Source organism: Nicotiana attenuata, unplaced genomic scaffold (assembly GCF_001879085.1).
Source record: "Nicotiana attenuata strain UT unplaced genomic scaffold, NIATTr2, whole genome shotgun sequence".
Lineage (NCBI taxonomy): Eukaryota > Viridiplantae > Streptophyta > Magnoliopsida > Solanales > Solanaceae > Nicotiana > Nicotiana attenuata.
Window position 1 is genome coordinate 33,529 of NW_017673703.1, and position 17,170 is coordinate 50,698.

Genomic DNA, 17,170 nt, shown 5'->3' on the forward strand with positions numbered 1-17,170 from the left:
GCAGCCCCGATGATCAGGTTGACCCAGAAGGGTGCCCAGTTCAGATGGTCGGATGAGTGTGAGGCGAGCTTTCAGAATCTCAAGACGGCTCTGACTACGGCACCGGTATTGATTTTTGCCCACACGGCTCAGGGCCTTATACAGTTTATGTGATGCTTCCCGTATTGGGCTTGGTGCAGTATTGATGCAGGATGGCAGAGTCATTGCCTATGCTTCGAGGCAGTTGAAGATCCACGAGAAGAATTATCCGGTTCATGATCTAGAGTTGGCAGCCATTGTTCATGCTTTTAAGATTTGGAGGCATTACCGTGTGAGGTGTACACTGATCACAAGAGTTTTCAGTACTTGTTCAAGCAAAAGGAGTTGAATTTGAGGCAGAGGAGATGGTTGGAGTTATTGAAAGATTATGATGTTGCTATTTTGTATCACCCGGGGAGAGCCAATGTGGTGGCCGATGCATTGAGTAGGAAGTCCGCCAGCATGGGTAGTCTAGCTTATATTCCGGTCAGCCAGAGACCGCTTGCTTTGGTTATTCAGGCCTTGGCCAATCGATTTGTGAGATTGGATATTTCTGAGCCTAGCAGAGTGTTGGCTTGCACGGTCGCTCGTCCCTCATTATTGGAGCGTATCCGTGATCGGCAGTTTGATGATCCCCATTTGTGTGTCCTGAGAGACACGATGCATCATGGAGGTGCCACGAAGGTGACCTTAGATAGCGATGGTGTTTTGAGATTGCAGGGGCGAGTTTGTGTGCCCAATGTCGATGGGATTCGAGAGTTGATCTTAGCGGAGGCCCATAGTTCTCGGTACTCTATTCACTCGGGCGCCGCAAAGATGTATCAGGACTTGCGGCAGCATTATTGGTGGCGTAGGATGAAGAAGGATATTGTTGCATATGTGGCACGATGTTTGAACTGTCAGCAGGTTAAGTACGAGCATCAGAGGCCTGGTGGACTATTTTAGAGGATTGAGCTTCCCGAGTGGAAGTGGGAAAGGATTACCATGAATTTCGTTACCGTACTTCCGTTAACTCGGAAGAAGTTCGATGCGATATGGGTTATTGTTGATAGGCTGACCAAGTCAGCACATTTCATTCCTGTGGCAGTCTCCTATTCATCCGAGAGGTTAGCTGAGATTTATATCCGGGAGATTGTTCGCCTTCATGGTGTGCCGGTATCTATCATTTTGGACCGGGGTACGCAGTTTACCTCGCGCTTCAGGAGAGCAGTTCAGAGGAGTTGGGCACACAGGTTCAATTGAGCACAGCGTTCCACCCTCAGACGGACGGCCACTCCGAGAGGGCTATTCAGATATTGGAGGATATGCTCCGAGCCTGTGTCATTGATTTTGGAGGTTCGTGGGACCAGTTTTTGCCTTTAGCAGAGTTCGCCTACAACAACAGCTATCAGTCCAGCATCTAGATGGATCCATATGAGGCGTTGTATGGTAGGCGATGTCGGTCTCCAGTGGGATGGTTTGAGCTGGGAGAGGCTCGGTTATTGGGTACAGATTTAGTTCAGGAGGCCTTGGATAAGGTCAAGATCATTCAGGACAGGCTTCGTTCGGCTCAGTCGCGGCAAAAGAGTTATGCAGATCGTAAGGTTCAGGATGTAGCTTTCATTGTTGGTGAGCGGGTCTTGCTTCGAGTGTCGACCATGAAGGGCGTGATGAGATTTTGGAAGAAGGGCAAGCTTAGCCCTAGGTTCATTGGTCCCTTTGAGATCCTCGATCGAGTGGGAGAGGTGGCTTATATACTTGCCTTGCCGCCTAGCTTGTCAGCCGTGCATCCAGTGTTTCATGTGTCCATGCTTCGGAGGTATCACGGCGATCCAGCCCACGTGTTAGATTTCAGCACTATCCAGTTGGACCAGGATCTGTCTTATGAGGAGGAGCCGGTAGCTATTCTAGACCGGCAGGTTCGACAGTTGAGGTCGAAGAGTTTTCCTTCAGTGCGAGTTCAGTGGAGAGGTCAGCCTCCTGAGGCATCAACCTGGGAGTCCGAGTCTGATATGCGGAGCCGTTATCCCCATCTATTTCCCGACTCAGGTACTTCTTTCTTTTGTTCGTTCGAGGACGAACAGTTATTTTAGAGGTGGAGAATGTGACGACCCAAAGGGTCATCACCCGTTTTCAATTTCATTCCGTGCTTCCGAGGCCTTGAAAACCTTATTTTTACTTGCCTCAATTTGCGTGCGCAGTCCGGGCGCATAGCCGAAAAGCTTAAATATGAATTATGTGTAAAAATTTATGAATGTTGATATTAATATGATTAAAGTTGACTTTGGTCAACATTTGAGTAAATGGACCCGGACTCGTGATTTGACGGTCCCGGAGGGTCCGTAGGAAAATATGGGACTCGGGCATATGCCCGGAGTCGAATTTCGAGGTCTAGAGCTCGAGAAATGAATTTTTCTGTGAAATTGTTTTTCTAAAATTATTAAGGAAATTGGAAATGAAAATTGATTAAAAGACTGTTGTATCGAGCTCGTATTTTGGTTCCGACGCCCGGTACAATTCTTATATATGGTTTAAGCGCTTTCTGTAAAATTTTGTTGAAAACGGACGTTGTTTGACGTGTTTCGGACTCGAAATGGAAATTTGATGCTTTATGAACATTTCAAAGAAAAACATGAGTTTTGAGGCTTGATTCGATGTATATGATGTTATTTTGGCGATTCGATCGCACGAATAAGTCCGTAGGATGTTTTGAGGTAGTGTGCATAATTGGTTTGGAGCTCCGAGGGCTCGGGTGAGTTTTGGATAGATGTCGAGTTGCATTTTGAACCTTTGAAAAGCTGGTATCTTTCAGTTCTGCAGGCTTCGCATTTGCGAAGCCAGCATTCGCAAATGCGAACTCGCAATTGCGAGCTTCTCATTGCAAATGCGATCTTCCACTTGAGGCAGCAATCATCGCAAATGCGAAGAAACTCATCGCAAATGCGATGCCTGCCTATGAGCCCAGTCTTCGCAAATGCGAACAATTGTTCGCAAATGCGATATTGGGCCTTCGCAAATGCGACGTAGTTTTCGCAAATGCGAACTTCCCAGCATTCTTTAGAGTTCGCAAATGCGAACAAAAATCTCGCAATTCCCAGACCTGCTGGGTTCGCAATTGCGAACCCATGTTCGCATTTCCCACATCTGAGGCCTGCATTTTTCATACTTAGACGAATTTTCAACCCATTTCTTCATCCTTTCAAACTCAAACACTCCATAGGCGATTTTCCAAGAAACTTATCTTCTCCAAATAATTTGTAAGTCAATTTTTACTTAACTTCTTCAATCTTTAACATCATTAAACATGTTTTCATCTTAAAATCAAGGATTTTCATGGGTGAAAATGGGCGGGATTTTGGGTAGAACTTAGGTTTTCTTAAAATTGGGGATTTGGACCTCAATTTGAGGTCCGATTTCAAAACTAATCATAGATATGAACTCGTGGGGGAATGGGTAACCGGGTTTTGGTTCGAACCTTGGATTTTGACCACGTGGTCCCGGGGGCGTTTTGGGAATTTTTGAGTAAAACTTTGGGAAATTCATTTTCATGCATTCAAATTGATTCGATTAGCATTTGTTGATACATTCAAGTAATTTGTGACTAGATTCGGGCGGTTTGGTGGTGAATTCGAAGGGTAAAGCTATACTAGAGGCTTGATTTGAGTTTGGAGCATTTGAGGTAAGTGTTTGGTCTAACCTTAGCTTGAGGGAATAGGAGTTGAGTCTTATTTGCTACTTGCCAATTGTCGAGTACGATGTATAGGCATGGTGACGAGTATCTACACATTGGTGTGTAGCATGACCGTGAGTCCTATATTGTGATTTTCATGACTTCGTTGTATTATTCATGCCTTGGCGAGTATTTCTATTTCTTGTGCAAAGTTGTGGAAGGAATCGTGGCTTATGAATGTTGAGGAGCGTTGGCTCCAGTTGTAGAACGAATTGCGAAAGTATAAGTGATAATTGAACCTCTAGAGCATTGGCTCGAGTTGTGAAGAGAATTGTGAAGTAAAAGTGAGAAAGAGAAGAGACCATCATGTTGCCCCCCCCCCCTTGGCGGGCTATTGTTGAGTTGTGGTTCCCTTGTACTGTGTTCTTAATTGAGTATTACAGACGCTTAGTTAATGCTTCCTTGCGTTGAGCGATGACTATAGTTATAGCTGAGGTAAAATGTTTGTCATAAGTTAGTTATAGTGAGGGTAGTTAAGTGTTGAAATAGTGTTGTATAGCTGAGGTAGTTAGTGTTGAGTAACAAGTTTGATATAGTTGTGTAGATAGGGTCGTTAACTGGATGATTTATATAGTTGTGGCCAATTAGATGTTGGGACCAGTGCGGTTATAATGTTTCCCCCTTGCCAGGATATTGATTTAATTGTGTTAAGTAGAAATTGAATGAGTTTGGTTATAGCTGGATCTCCCTTGCCGGGACGCTAGTCTATTATTGTTGATGCTCCCTTGCCGGATTTAAGCGTTATATGTATTCTCCCTTGCCAGGATATTTGGTTGTTAGTTGTACCTTGCCGGGTTAATCGTTATGTTGTTGAATTCCCTTAATGGGCCTCCTCTAGAAAGATTATATGTATTATGAAATTATGAAATGGGATCGTGTGGCACCGCGGCCACGAGATATTATGAAATGGGATCGTGTGCACGCGACCACGAGATATTATGAAGGGGATCGTGTGGCACGCCGGACACGGAGATATTATGAAATGGGATCGTGTGGCACGCCGACCACGCGACCACGAGATATTATGAAATGGGATCGTGTGGCACGCCGACCACGAATATTGATGAAGGGGATTAGTGTGGCACGCCAACCACGAGTTATTATGAAATGGGAAGTGTGGGCAGACGACCACGTATATTTATTGTTACATGGGAGCGTGTGGTACGCCTACCACGGTGATGTAAGAAATGGGATCGGTGACGCCTGCGATGATAGGAAAATTGAAATCAGTGAAAGTGGTTTTGTTCCCTTTTATTCTGTGTTAGAAAGAAATCAGATGTAGTTTCTCTTGTATTCCTGATATTCTTTTATCTGCTTCCCCATAAGCATGTTCCCCACTCTCGCTTTAAGTTGCTTACTTTCCGCTATTATTTGTTGTTACTTGTAAATATATATCTGCACAGGTTTATCGGGTAGTCTGGTCCTGCCTCGTCACTACTTCGCCGAGGTTAGGCTAGGCACTTTACCAGGCAGCATGGGTCGGTTGTGCTGATTGCTCACTCTGTGCATCTTTATTGCAAGATCACGGAGCGGAAGCAGCTTTGGACAGCAAGTAGTTTGATTGGGAGCTGGAATTCAGTCCGAGAGATTTCGAGGTAGCCTTGTTGACGTCCCATGGCCCGAGCTTTCTATCCTATGTCAATTCGTTTGTTATCCTTTGCACCGAACAACAGTATTGTTGTTTTTATTCAGTACCTTGTGTTTAGCAGTTTCTATAGATGTTCGTGAGTTAGTGACTCTGGTCTTGGGTAGAGGTTGTAATTGAATTTCCGCACTTGTTTTCAGTTTATTCATATTTAAAACTTCCGCTTTTATATTAAATGTCTCATTGCCTTAATATTGTCGATGTTTGCCTAAAAGGTTAATAATTAAATGGCTTGTCTAACTCCTAATAGTAGGCGCCATCACGACTCCCGACGGTGGGAAATCCGGGTCGTGACATTATCTGGTGTGTATCAGTGCATATTTGTGAAGTTATGTGAAGTCATACCTGATTGTTTAACATCTAAAAAGATATATACATATTTAGACTATAGGGACAGACATGTTGAGGCACAATTTGTTATAATATGTCAGTTAGCGAAATCTTTTTAATATGGTACGTAGAACAAGCACTTCAAATGAACATGTCATTTGATTTTCTACTCTAACAGCAGGATGCTATAGAGAAAGCAGGAAAGTTCTTATCTTTTTCAGTATGACTAGACAATGACTCTAGATGAATATGCTCATGGAATCGTCTTATAGAGGAAAGCTTTTCTATTTTATTTTATATAAAGTAAGACTTGGTCTTATTAGGAAAACTTTTGGAATAATGTACATGATTTTCCTATATGAGTGCATTAATGTGGTCTTCGATGCTTACCAAAATCTTAATTCCTTCATAGTAACTCTAATTAGGAGGTAACAACTCATTTACTGCAGTAATTGTGTAAAATAAAGATATTACTTGCACTTCACACAAAAAATATAAATTGGTTCGTAAGAAGATGGGCAGAAGAATGTCCCTTTTGATGATTATTAAGCATCGCCTAAGTAATTCACGTTATTTCTCAAATGCTTCTTGAAAGAATATGAAATCTTTAAATGAAATGGAGTAATAAATAATTTGTTTCTTATTTACTCAAGTCTGGACCCGGCTAATCAGGTCGCTCGGTTTATCACAAAAATCTTCAAGGAGAAACTGGATCATGAAGGACATAATTGGAAGTCTGTTACACCAGAGACAAAAGATTTCTATTGGGAAGAGTTTAAGGTAAAGTTATATTACTAATTATCATTTTAATAATGGACTTTGTACATTTTAAATTTCTGCTGTATCAATCTTGTGTTTCATCTGTTCTGTGCACATTCCAGAAAATACTGGTTTGGGGCTTCTGACATCTCTGATTTGATTAATACTAGGGTGGGTAGCCAAACAAAATCTAGTTAGTAGTCTCTGATTTGATTAATAGCTCATTCACGTTATCATGATTCTCCCACATTTCATCTACTGCTATTAATTCTATCGGAAGTAGACCGTTATCCATCTCTTACATCTTTGAGAAACCTTGTAATCATGATTAAGTCCTTATAGTTTGTCATATTTGTGCTTTTTTCTTTAGAATATCCTTCTTCTGAGTACATATGTGATACATTTATCAGAATTTCACGATACTTGAATTCCTCTCATTGCAATATTTTATTTTTGTTGCATAATTAGGGAAAAATAATCATAATCCTTATGTATAACAGTTTTTATAACGTCCAAGACTTCTTAGTTTTAGTACTTTTATGCTGCTATAAATACCTACACATCAGTAATGCAAGATAAAAGGATGAAAAATAGAAAACTTAATACCTTAATATTATGCTAGTTAGTTTCCCTTTCTGCCAAATGTACAAATGACATGAAGTAGCTATTGCATGAATTATTTTAAGATCTCACATTTCCTTCAACTTCCGGAATATACATATGTTGAATTGTATAGGTTATGGTGCAAGCATCGTCATTTATCAAGTACCTTGACAGAGCAATTCTAGGACTGCTATGTCCTGCGGCACCAGTGTCCGAGAAGAACTAGGGAAATTTATAATGACCACAACAATAAAGACAGAATAAGCATAAACTTTTGGTCCCATATGTTGATAATAATTGTGTCTGGCAAAGGTTTTTGCTATCTTGAGGGATCACAGTTTTTTCTTAGTATTTAGTTGGTGATCTCTGTTTTTAACTTGATTTTTAGATCAATATTTTTTTTCTTTAGCTAGGCTAGAAGATCCTTCTCATTCCTTTTAGATATTTGGAGCTATTCTTTTTTTTTCCAAATAAGATCGATAATATTTGGAGTTCCCTTTATCTTTCTTGAGCCGAGGATCTACTATACTGGGTAAGTTGTTGTTGTTGTTATCAATATCTTGTGTTATTTTTCATTTGATCTTCTCAAACAGAAACGATTTCAATGGGACACTGCAATTGAAGGTGCCATAAAGGATAAGTTTATGAGCAAATGTGCAGAACCATACAAGGGTATGTTATCTGAAGCAAGAGCTTGTGAGAAGAAGCGCAAACTTATTCCAGTATCTATTTGGGAGAGCTGGAAGCCTCACTGGGAGACTGAGGCTTTTAAAGCCAAGTCTGTGCAATGCTCAAGGAATCGACTAAGTGAAAAAGGTGGTGAAGGGTCTGGTCCCTCATGCCATACAGGAGGCTCCAGAGCTCACCGAGAACATGCAAGACTACTGGTATATTCATTTTTCTTTAGCCAAGTTAGAATATCTCCAAAGCTAGTGATTATATATTAATATAGTGAACTTGATTTTCAATTTTAGGCTAAAGAACTAGGAAGACCAGCTCATCCACATGAGCTTCTAAAGAAGACACATGTCAAGGCGAACAAGGAGTTTGTGGACCAGAAATCTAAGAGCACATACGTAAGTTACTATAGCTTGGCTATCATTTTTTGGCACGTAAAAGTAAAGCACCTATCTTGGTGATTACATATCTCCTATTACCAATTTTGAGTGAGTGATCAAAATTGGTCTTATAATTTGAACTAAGAAATGTGGAAACCTGTAACCTATAACAGTATAAACAAAATATAATATACACTAGCCATATGGATATAAATCGCATGAGCACCCACTGTCTCCAAATTTGATTCGCCATCTTCCAAGAGCTGGGCAGATCCTTGTAGCTCTTTAAATAATTTATTGACATCTTCATTATTTGGCTTGATAGCGCGGCACAAACTTTGAGCACTAATCGAAATGAAAACAGTACATCCTTCAGTTCACACGATATTCGTGCTTTTGTGTGATTCCTTGTTGATTTGTTGAAACTTATCTTGATATTCATTGCATCCTTTCATGTATTTTGTTAACTCCCCATATTTTGTAAATATCTTGTTAATCACCTCCCACATTTGAAACTTCGAGTTGTCCAGGTCTATAGCACAATGAGTTTCCTTTATGATTATATAGTGTACCTTCCTAGAATTTAGCCATGCCCAGTATAATATCAATGTATTATTCCCATGAATCACATCCTGGGAAACTATACATATGTAATACAGTGCATATGCCCTTCTGAGATCCCTCCAAATGTAGCTTCCAAAGTCAGTCAGGAGCGTGGCCAAAGAACTGGGCAGTGGCTTTCCTCTAAGATGCAGTAAATGTGAGTCCCTCTTTTCTTTATGAAAAAATGACAGAAACATAGCGGTTTGGACATGATTGTGTATTCTGAGCATATGCCTCTGAGATTGAGAGCACAGATAGTCCTAAGTATTTTTTATTTACACCATGGTTCCATGCTTATGCCTACTATCCGATACTCGTTTCATGGGAGTGAGTATCAAGTGCTAATATTACCCAATGAAATGGTATAAAATGGTAAGGCATGGATACAATAGTTTTCCCTGCAAAAAAGAACACAATGTTAATATAAACAAGACCCACCATGTTCTCCTTCCTAAGGATTTGAACAAGGCAGGTATGTATGGTTATCTCCCCCCTCCATTGTGTTCACCTTCTCCTCCCCTTTCAATCTCTTGCAACATCTTATCCTTAAGTATGGGCATTGAAGTTTATCGTTATTCACAATCCTTTTCCTTTACTGTCCAGTTGTGCAAAAGAATCACACTCCATAGGACTTACATCAAGAGCATTATTAGCTAAGTTATCAGCCAGTTTGTTGTCTCCGCGATACATATGTGTTATGATAGCGTTACACTCCTATAACAACTTCCTTATTTCCTCCACATGCTCTACAATTCCCCATGGTGTACTCCACCTTCCTTCAATGACATTTTTCAATAGCATAGAATCTGTTTGCACCCAAATAGGAGATAGCAACTGAGCTTTACAATACCTTAGTGCATGAAGGATAGCTACTGCCTCTGCTTCTGTGTTTGTAGTTTCATGAATCTCCTGCCCATGTACATAAATAATATCCTCTAATGCATCTCGTATACAATAACCAATTGAACTCTTGCCTGGGTTCCCTCTCGTAGCACCATCACTATTCAATTTAAGCCATCCTTCTCTAGGAAACTCCCAGATGAATTATAAATCTGCACATATAAGTTGTATAACATGTCACTGTTGAAAATTATTACTTCTTTATCTAAAAGTATAACAAATTAATGACGAACAAGTAATGCAATTTGTAGGGAAAAATTATCGTGTACATCAAAACAATTGTCTTTAAGGTGTTGTTATTGACATTTGAGTTTTCAATTTTGTTGCCTTTATGACTCTGTTCTTGATGTTTTCTCTTTCAAAAGTTATTATTATAGAGTTTATATCATTTTTTTGTTCAGGATGCCATAATGTCTAAAATTGCATCTGCGTCTCAGCCTGAAGATGGGTCCAGTGAGCCTCCTGAAGTTGATTACTTACAAATTTATTTGGAGGAAGTCGGTGTTAAGAAGACACGCATTTATGGTCTTGGTTCTCAAGCTCCTTTCTATGGGCATGTTGGTGCATCCTCTAGTTCGATATCTCCACTTCAAGATATAGACATTAATGCTCGGGTGAATGAATGTGTCGGGCATCTATTGCAAGAAATTAAGGAAGAGATAAAGCATGAGATGAGATCAGATATCAGAGAAGAGATTAGACAAGAAATGAGAGAAGAAATGCGAGAAGAACTGCGTGAAGAAATGAGACACGAAATGCAACAAGAGGTGCGTGAGCAAGTTGATCAACTACTCCAAAATCGTCTGTCGGTCCTCATAGGTGGCTTACCTAAACCGCCTTCTCGTAGACATGACTCGTCGTCAAATGACACGATTTAGATTTATTTTAGCTTCTTTTATGTTAGACACATCTTGGATTCTGCTTTCAACTTCATGGTAGATGTTATTATTATTTATAAAGTTCTAGTAGGTTTTTTGTTTTATTTAATATTTGTAATAGTTGGTAACACATTTACAATTTATTAGTAAACTTTACGACAAATTACTAACGTAAATTTTAAAAATAAATAACCATATTTGCTAACGAATTTGAAATTTACTTGTAAATTACCAACAATTTCTTAAACAGAACTTTTCCATAGATAAAATTACCAACCGATTGCCAATGTACTTTTAAAAATATACTATCGGATTTATCAACCAAGTTGGTGTCCATTAGTATAGTTGCTAACGGAATACAACCGAAAATTTTCTTGTTACTATATTTACCAACAATTTACATACACAATTTAAATAATGAAAAACCAAGTTTACTAATTCATTTTCTATCTGTTAGTAAAGTTACTAACAAACTTCCAACCGAATTTTGGTTAGTAAATTTACCAACGAAAATCTTGGACTCAAGATTCAAAAATTACCAACAAATTTATTTGGTGTTTACTAACTGATTTTTAGTTGGTAATTTTACCAACAAATTCAAACTGGTTGGTAAAATTTACCATCGAACCTTTTAGCAACGGATCAATATCCGTTGGTAATCTGTTAGTAACTCAAATTGCCAACCAATTTGATCAGTTTACCAACAATTTTTTTTGTTGGTAATTGGGGTTTTTTTTTGTAGTGAAAATTGTAAACGACAGAGATAAGATTGAGCTCAGACGAGCTCTAATGGCGAAAGGATCAGTAGTTCAACTGAGAGAGAGGAGAGAAGTGAGAAGCTTCGAGAAGCATGACTTGGGAAAATGTGAAATTGAATATTCACCTTACAGAGAATGTCCAAAGACCCTATATGTACACGTGACTTGTCTTGCCCACTCACTTGACAGCTGGCAACAGCTATACACTAACTAACAACAGCTAACAGCTATTAACCTCTAATATCTACCAACAAAACTAACTAACAAAGCTAACTATCAAAGGAAAGAAATAAATACAATACAATGTGTAACTACTAATACAGTGTTTAACTAATAACTAATCTCAATACCCCCCCTCAAGTTGGAAGGGAGGAATACGCTGCCTACTTGCTGAGTAGATCTGAATGTTTGATCCCAGTTAAGGACTTAGTGATGATGTCTGCGAGCTGCTCAGTGGTAGAAACGTGGTGTAAGGAGATCAATCCCTCTTGCAACTTGTTTCTAACAAAATGGCAACCAACTTCTATGTGTTTTGTGCGCTCATGAAACACTGGATTTCTGGCTATTTGCAAAGCTGCTTAGCTGTCACAAAAACACTGGAATGGGATGATTCATGGACACAGTTAGCTCTTCAAGGAGTGTAACCAACCAAACTAGCTCACCCACAATCTATCTAGCTGCTCTATATTCTGCTTCAGCTGAAGACAAAGAGATGGTGGACTGTTTCTTTGATTTCCAGCTGATGGGACTGTTTCCAAGTAGCACAATGTAGCCACTGACTGACTTTCTAGTTTCAGGGCATGCTGCCCAATCTGAGTCACAAAAGGCTCTTATTCCATAATCCTTGCTGTTGGAGAAGAAGATCCCCAGGCAATTGGGTCACCCTTTAGATATCTCAAGACATGATATGCAGCTTTCAGATGACTTTCTCTAGGTGACTGCATGTATTGATTGAGGTGGTGGACACTGTAGGATATGTCAAGTCTTGTATTTGTCAAGAAGTTCATCTTACCTACTAGTTTTCTGTAGTTGGAGGGGTCAATCAACAAAGGACTTTCATTTGCCTTTAGCTTTGTAGAAGGATCAAGAGGTGATGTTAGGCTGGAATATTGGGTGCATTCAAACTCTTTCAACAGATCTACAGTGAACTTCCTTTGAGATATTAACTCTCCATCTTCTTTGTAAAGCACTTCCATTCCTAAGAAGTAGTGTAACCTCCCTAAGTCTTTTATCTTGAAAGTTTCATGCAGGAAACTTTTCAAAGAATCAATCTCCTCCTGGTGAGTTCCTGTTACAATAACATCATCTACATATACAGCTACAAACACCACTAAGGGTCTCTTCTTTTTGTGAAACAAGGAGTAGTCTAACAGTGAGTGTGTGTATTCTTTGGAGCATAAAGCTGCAGCTAATTTCTCATACCATTGCCTGCTTGCTTGCTTGAGTCCATATAGAGACTTGTTCAATTTGCATACTAAACCTGGCTTATCCACTGCTAGCCCCTGAGGCACCTCCATGTACACTTCCTCATGGAGATCTCCATGAAGGAAGGCATTGTTGACATCTAATTAAAACATCTGCCAACCTTTCTTCACATCATTTCCTATTAGTGCTCTCACAGCTGTCATTTTTACAACAAGAGAGAATGTTTCTGTGTAATCTATCCCTGTTTTTTGTGTGTATCCTTTTACCACTAATCTAGCTTTAAACCTCTCAATACTACCATCAGACTTGTATTTTATTTTATACACCCATTTACACCCTATTGCACTTTTACCAACTGGTAATGGTACAAGACTCCATGTATTGTTTGCCATCAAGGCCTCAAACTCTAGATTCATGGCTGACTGCCATGCAGGGCTTACAACTGCCTCTTCAAAAGAAACAGGTTCACATTCATGTGAAATATTTCTTACCAATTGCTGACTGTCAGAATTTAACACATTAAGAGAGATATATTGTGCCTTAGGTACATAAGTGGCAAAGGAAAGAGAAGAATTGCTGTCACTTGAGAGATCAGACGATGGTGAGGATTGATTCTGTAGGTCATGTAGCTTAGGGAGAGAATAGTTATAGTCCTTTAAGTATGTAGGAATTTTGTGTGTTCTAGAGGGTCTAGTTTGTGTTGGGCCTAAAAGGCGTTCCTGTTGACTTGTAACACTTGGACTATTTATATTAGGTGGAGATTCTTGGTATTCATTGATAGGTGACATCTGTTCACTATGGTTGGACTCTATGAACTGTGTCATGTTAGAGCTGGACTGTGGTGAAAACTGCCTATGTGAAGGTTCAGGTGACACTACATTGTGATGTTGGTTTGACGGATTTGAAACTATTTCTCTGGGTGGAAAGAAGTCACAAGCTAAGTCTGTATTGACTTGAGGAAATCAAGGAAAAACTTTGTTTGACTTAGAGAGCAAGGTGAAGGGAAAGACATCGTCATGGTAAACTACATCTCTTGAAACATGGATCCTTTTTGTGACTAAATATAACACTTTGTAGCCCTTTGTCCCAAAGGGGTACCCACAAACACATGAGGCAGAGTTCTAGCTTCAAATTTGTCCTTATGAGTCTTAAGTGTAGTAGGGAAGCACATACAACCAAAACTCTTGAGGTGTGAATATGAGGGTTTTTTCATATAGAGTAGTTCAAGAGCGCATTTGCCTTTGAGAGAAGAAGAAGGTAGTATGTTTATTATGTAAGTGGAGGTAAGAATGCATTCTCCCCAATACTGTAAGGGTAGCTTTGATTGATACAATAGTGCCCTTGCTGCCTCCAGTAAGTACTTATGTTTTCTCTCCACTATCCCATTTTGTTGGGGTGTGTATGGACAGGTTCTTTGGTGAGTGACTCCCTAGGATTGAAAGAAAGAGGTGGTTTCCAAATTAATGAATTCAGTCCCATTGTCTGTCCTTATAGTTTTGACAGAGGTGTCAAATTGAGTTTTCACCATAGCAAAGAAAGCTTTTATGATTTGTAGAGTATTGCTCTTGCAACTCAACATATGTGTCCATGTGCACCTGCTGTAATCATCTACAAAGGTGATGAAATACTTGTGTCTATCATGAGTTGCAATGTGATATGGTCCCCATAAATCAACATGTAATATTTCAAAGATTTTAGCTGTAAGAGTGATTCTTTCTGGAAAAGGTAGTCTACCTTGTCTGGCCATTGGGCATATAGGGCAAAGGAAAGGTTGTGTAGGTATAAATCTGACAGGTATCTCATTGATCCCCTTCATTTTGGCAAACGGAACATGTCCTAGTCTATTGTGCCACAAAAGTTCAACCATGTTTTCATCAGATGTAGATGTAAAAGTAGAGACAGAGGTAGATACATTTGACTTAGGAACATTTTCTTTACTACTTGAAGATGAAGTATCAACACTGGAATGTTTATGTGAGTCAACACACTTCTTATTACAAGTATGATATGAAACAGGTAAACTAGATGCAATGTAAGGAACAAGATGTGAATGAGAGTGTGCATTATTCTTATCTGGTACACTAGATGAAACTCGAGTAGGGGTTAGAGTAGATGAAACATTCTTGCAGAGTTCTGAAATGTGATAGTATAGGCCATCAGAAGCCTTACCAATCTCCATAGGCCTCTTCTGTGAAGGGGCCTGCAGAAGAATACATGAAAACTTGGTAAAGATAACAAAGCAATCAAACTGAATTGTCAAACAATGGATAGATATTAGGTTGAACTTGAAACTGGGTGCAAAAAGAACTCTTTTGAGGATGAATTTAGGACTTAAAACCACATCACCTACTAGTGTCACCTTCACTTTATATCCATTAGGCAGTGTGACTAGGAAAGGGTAGACTAAGGTTTTGATATTAGTTAGAATGGATTTGTTGTATGTCATGTGATTTGTGGCCCCGGATCTAGTATCCAAGAGTTAGCATTTGGTTTAAAACATTCATATGAAGGAACACTAGAATCAGAAGAAGTAGAACAAGCTGAAATACCTGCAAAATTTACTACTCCAGCCTTCATTTCAGAATTGTCTTCTGTGCTTCTAGTCTGAAAATTCTCCAGAATACTGATTAGTTGATTATACTGCTCTTTAGTCAAGTTCTTCATCACTCGTCCTTCTTCTTGAGTCTGTGGCCTTTCCCCATCTCCTACGCCTGTGACCCTGTCACCACAATCTCCAAACACATTTGCAGCTACTCGCTTTCCCTTATTGAACTTAGGGTCTTGTGGATAACCATGGAGTTTGTAGCACCTATCTTTGGTGTGTCCTGGCTTCTTGCAATAATCACAGACTGGTCGTGGCCTATTTGTAGGGTAATTTCCTCTGAAGCCATTGCCTCCAGTCCCACCTGACTGGTTATAGTTTGAGTAGGAACTCCCTCCAGATCCATTACCTTGTTGACCATAAGTGGTTCTAAAATTGTTGGTTGCTGCCCTATTCACACTCAAGGCGCTAGAATCAACCATCGATTAATTGTTTGGCTTCATCTCCCTTTGTTTCTCCTCTTGGATGAGAATGGCAAAAGCTTGTGCTAGGGAAGGTAAGGGGTTCATTATCAGAATGCTTCCCCTAACAACAGTGTAAACTTCATTTAATCCCATCAAAAATTGAATCAACCTCCTATCCTATTCAGCCTTATGCATACTCGCCTTGGCACAACACGTGCACTGGCATTTGCATTGAGCATGGGCATTCAGGGTATTCAACTCTTCCCATAGCTTCTTCATTTTAGTGTAGTATCCAGTAATGTCGAGTGTTCCTTGGTTCAAATCATTGATTTCTTTCTGCAGTTGATACAATTTTGCCCCATTGGTTTGATCATACCTGTCCTCCAATTCTTCCCAAAGTTCTTTGGCATCGTTTACATACTGCATGCTATCTGCTAAGTCCTTCGATAGAGAATTAAAAATCCACGAAGTCACTACATTATCACATCGTTCCCATTGATCGAATGCAGGATCCTTTGAGTCTGGTTTCCCACATTTACAATTTATGAAGCCTACTTTGTTCTTCATAGAAAGAGCCCTAAGCACTCCACGTCTCCATGATCTGTATCCCGATCTATCAAAAACTACTAGTACAAGCATGGAACCTGCGTTTTCGGATGGATGCATGTAAAGCGGATTAGTTGAATCGAGCAGCGGATTGGTGGAGTTTGAAGTGTTTTCTTCAATCGCCATGACTTTAATCGATGTGTGTGTGTAGAAGAACCTCAATTACTGAATTTCAAGGCCGATCTCAACTTTAGGGCTAACCTCAGATCTTAACTGAAACAACACTAAAATTAGGTCTTTCCGGATCAAAGAGAAACGAAATTGAGCTAGGGATTAGAACCTCCGCTCTGATACCATGACAATATTGTAAACGACAGAGATAAGATTGAGCTCAGATGAGCTCTAATGGCGGAAGGATCCGTAGTTCAACTGAGAGAGAGGAGAGAAGTGAGAAGCTTCGAGAAGCCTGACTTGGGAAAATGTGAAATTGAATATTCACCTTACAGAGAATGTCCAAAGACCCTATATGTACACGTGACTTGTCTTGCCCACTCACTTGACAGCTGGCAACAGCTGTACACTAACTAACAATAGCTAACATCTATTAACCTCTAATATCTACCAACAAAACTAACTAACGAAGCTAACTATCAAAGGAAAGAAATAAATACAATACAATGTGTAGCCCCCTACTAATACAGTGTGTAACTAATAACTAATCTCAATACTTGAATTGTTCACTGTGTAAATTCCAAAGTCCTCATTTTATTTTTTGTATTTAAGTGTTTGAATATAAACTTATACTTAGCACGCACGGATTTTCTCTATTATATATCTATATAAGAATTTGGTGACTTTGATACTTTTATTCTCAAAGCACTAATAGAGAAGGATCTCTCCAATATTAGTTTCTTGTAATATAACTTAGAATT

General features: G+C 39.5%; 3 protein-coding genes across 3 annotated transcripts in view; 1 reads left to right on the forward strand and 2 right to left on the reverse strand.

Annotated features, from left to right (window-relative positions):
- The window catches only part of LOC109217071, a 15,514-nt gene extending 5,011 nt beyond the window's left edge, over nt 1–10,503 (forward strand). Inside the window, exons 2-8 of the mRNA XM_019381300.1 lie at nt 5,131–5,174; nt 5,249–5,322; nt 6,356–6,482; nt 6,584–6,592; nt 7,658–7,951; nt 8,039–8,140; nt 10,027–10,503. Of these exons, the coding sequence (XP_019236845.1) occupies nt 5,131–5,174; nt 5,249–5,322; nt 6,356–6,482; nt 6,584–6,592; nt 7,658–7,951; nt 8,039–8,140; nt 10,027–10,503 (1,127 nt within the window). The remainder of the gene's footprint in view (nt 1–5,130; nt 5,175–5,248; nt 5,323–6,355; nt 6,483–6,583; nt 6,593–7,657; nt 7,952–8,038; nt 8,141–10,026) is intronic.
- A 1,427-nt stretch (nt 10,504–11,930) lies between these two features.
- Nucleotides 11,931–12,778, reverse strand: LOC109217072 (uncharacterized mitochondrial protein AtMg00810-like). Its single transcript, XM_019381301.1, has 2 exons — nt 12,274–12,778; nt 11,931–12,073 (listed from the first exon to the last, which is right to left on the reverse strand). Exons 1-2 carry the CDS (start codon nt 12,776–12,778, stop codon nt 11,931–11,933), a joined length of 648 nt encoding a protein of 215 aa, XP_019236846.1.
- Nucleotides 12,779–15,869: 3,091 nt separating this feature from the next.
- LOC109217073 lies at nt 15,870–16,424 on the reverse strand. Its single transcript, XM_019381302.1, has one exon. The coding sequence runs from the start codon at nt 16,422–16,424 to the stop codon at nt 15,870–15,872; it is 555 nt and encodes a 184-aa protein (XP_019236847.1).
- Nucleotides 16,425–17,170: the final 746 nt, after the last annotated feature.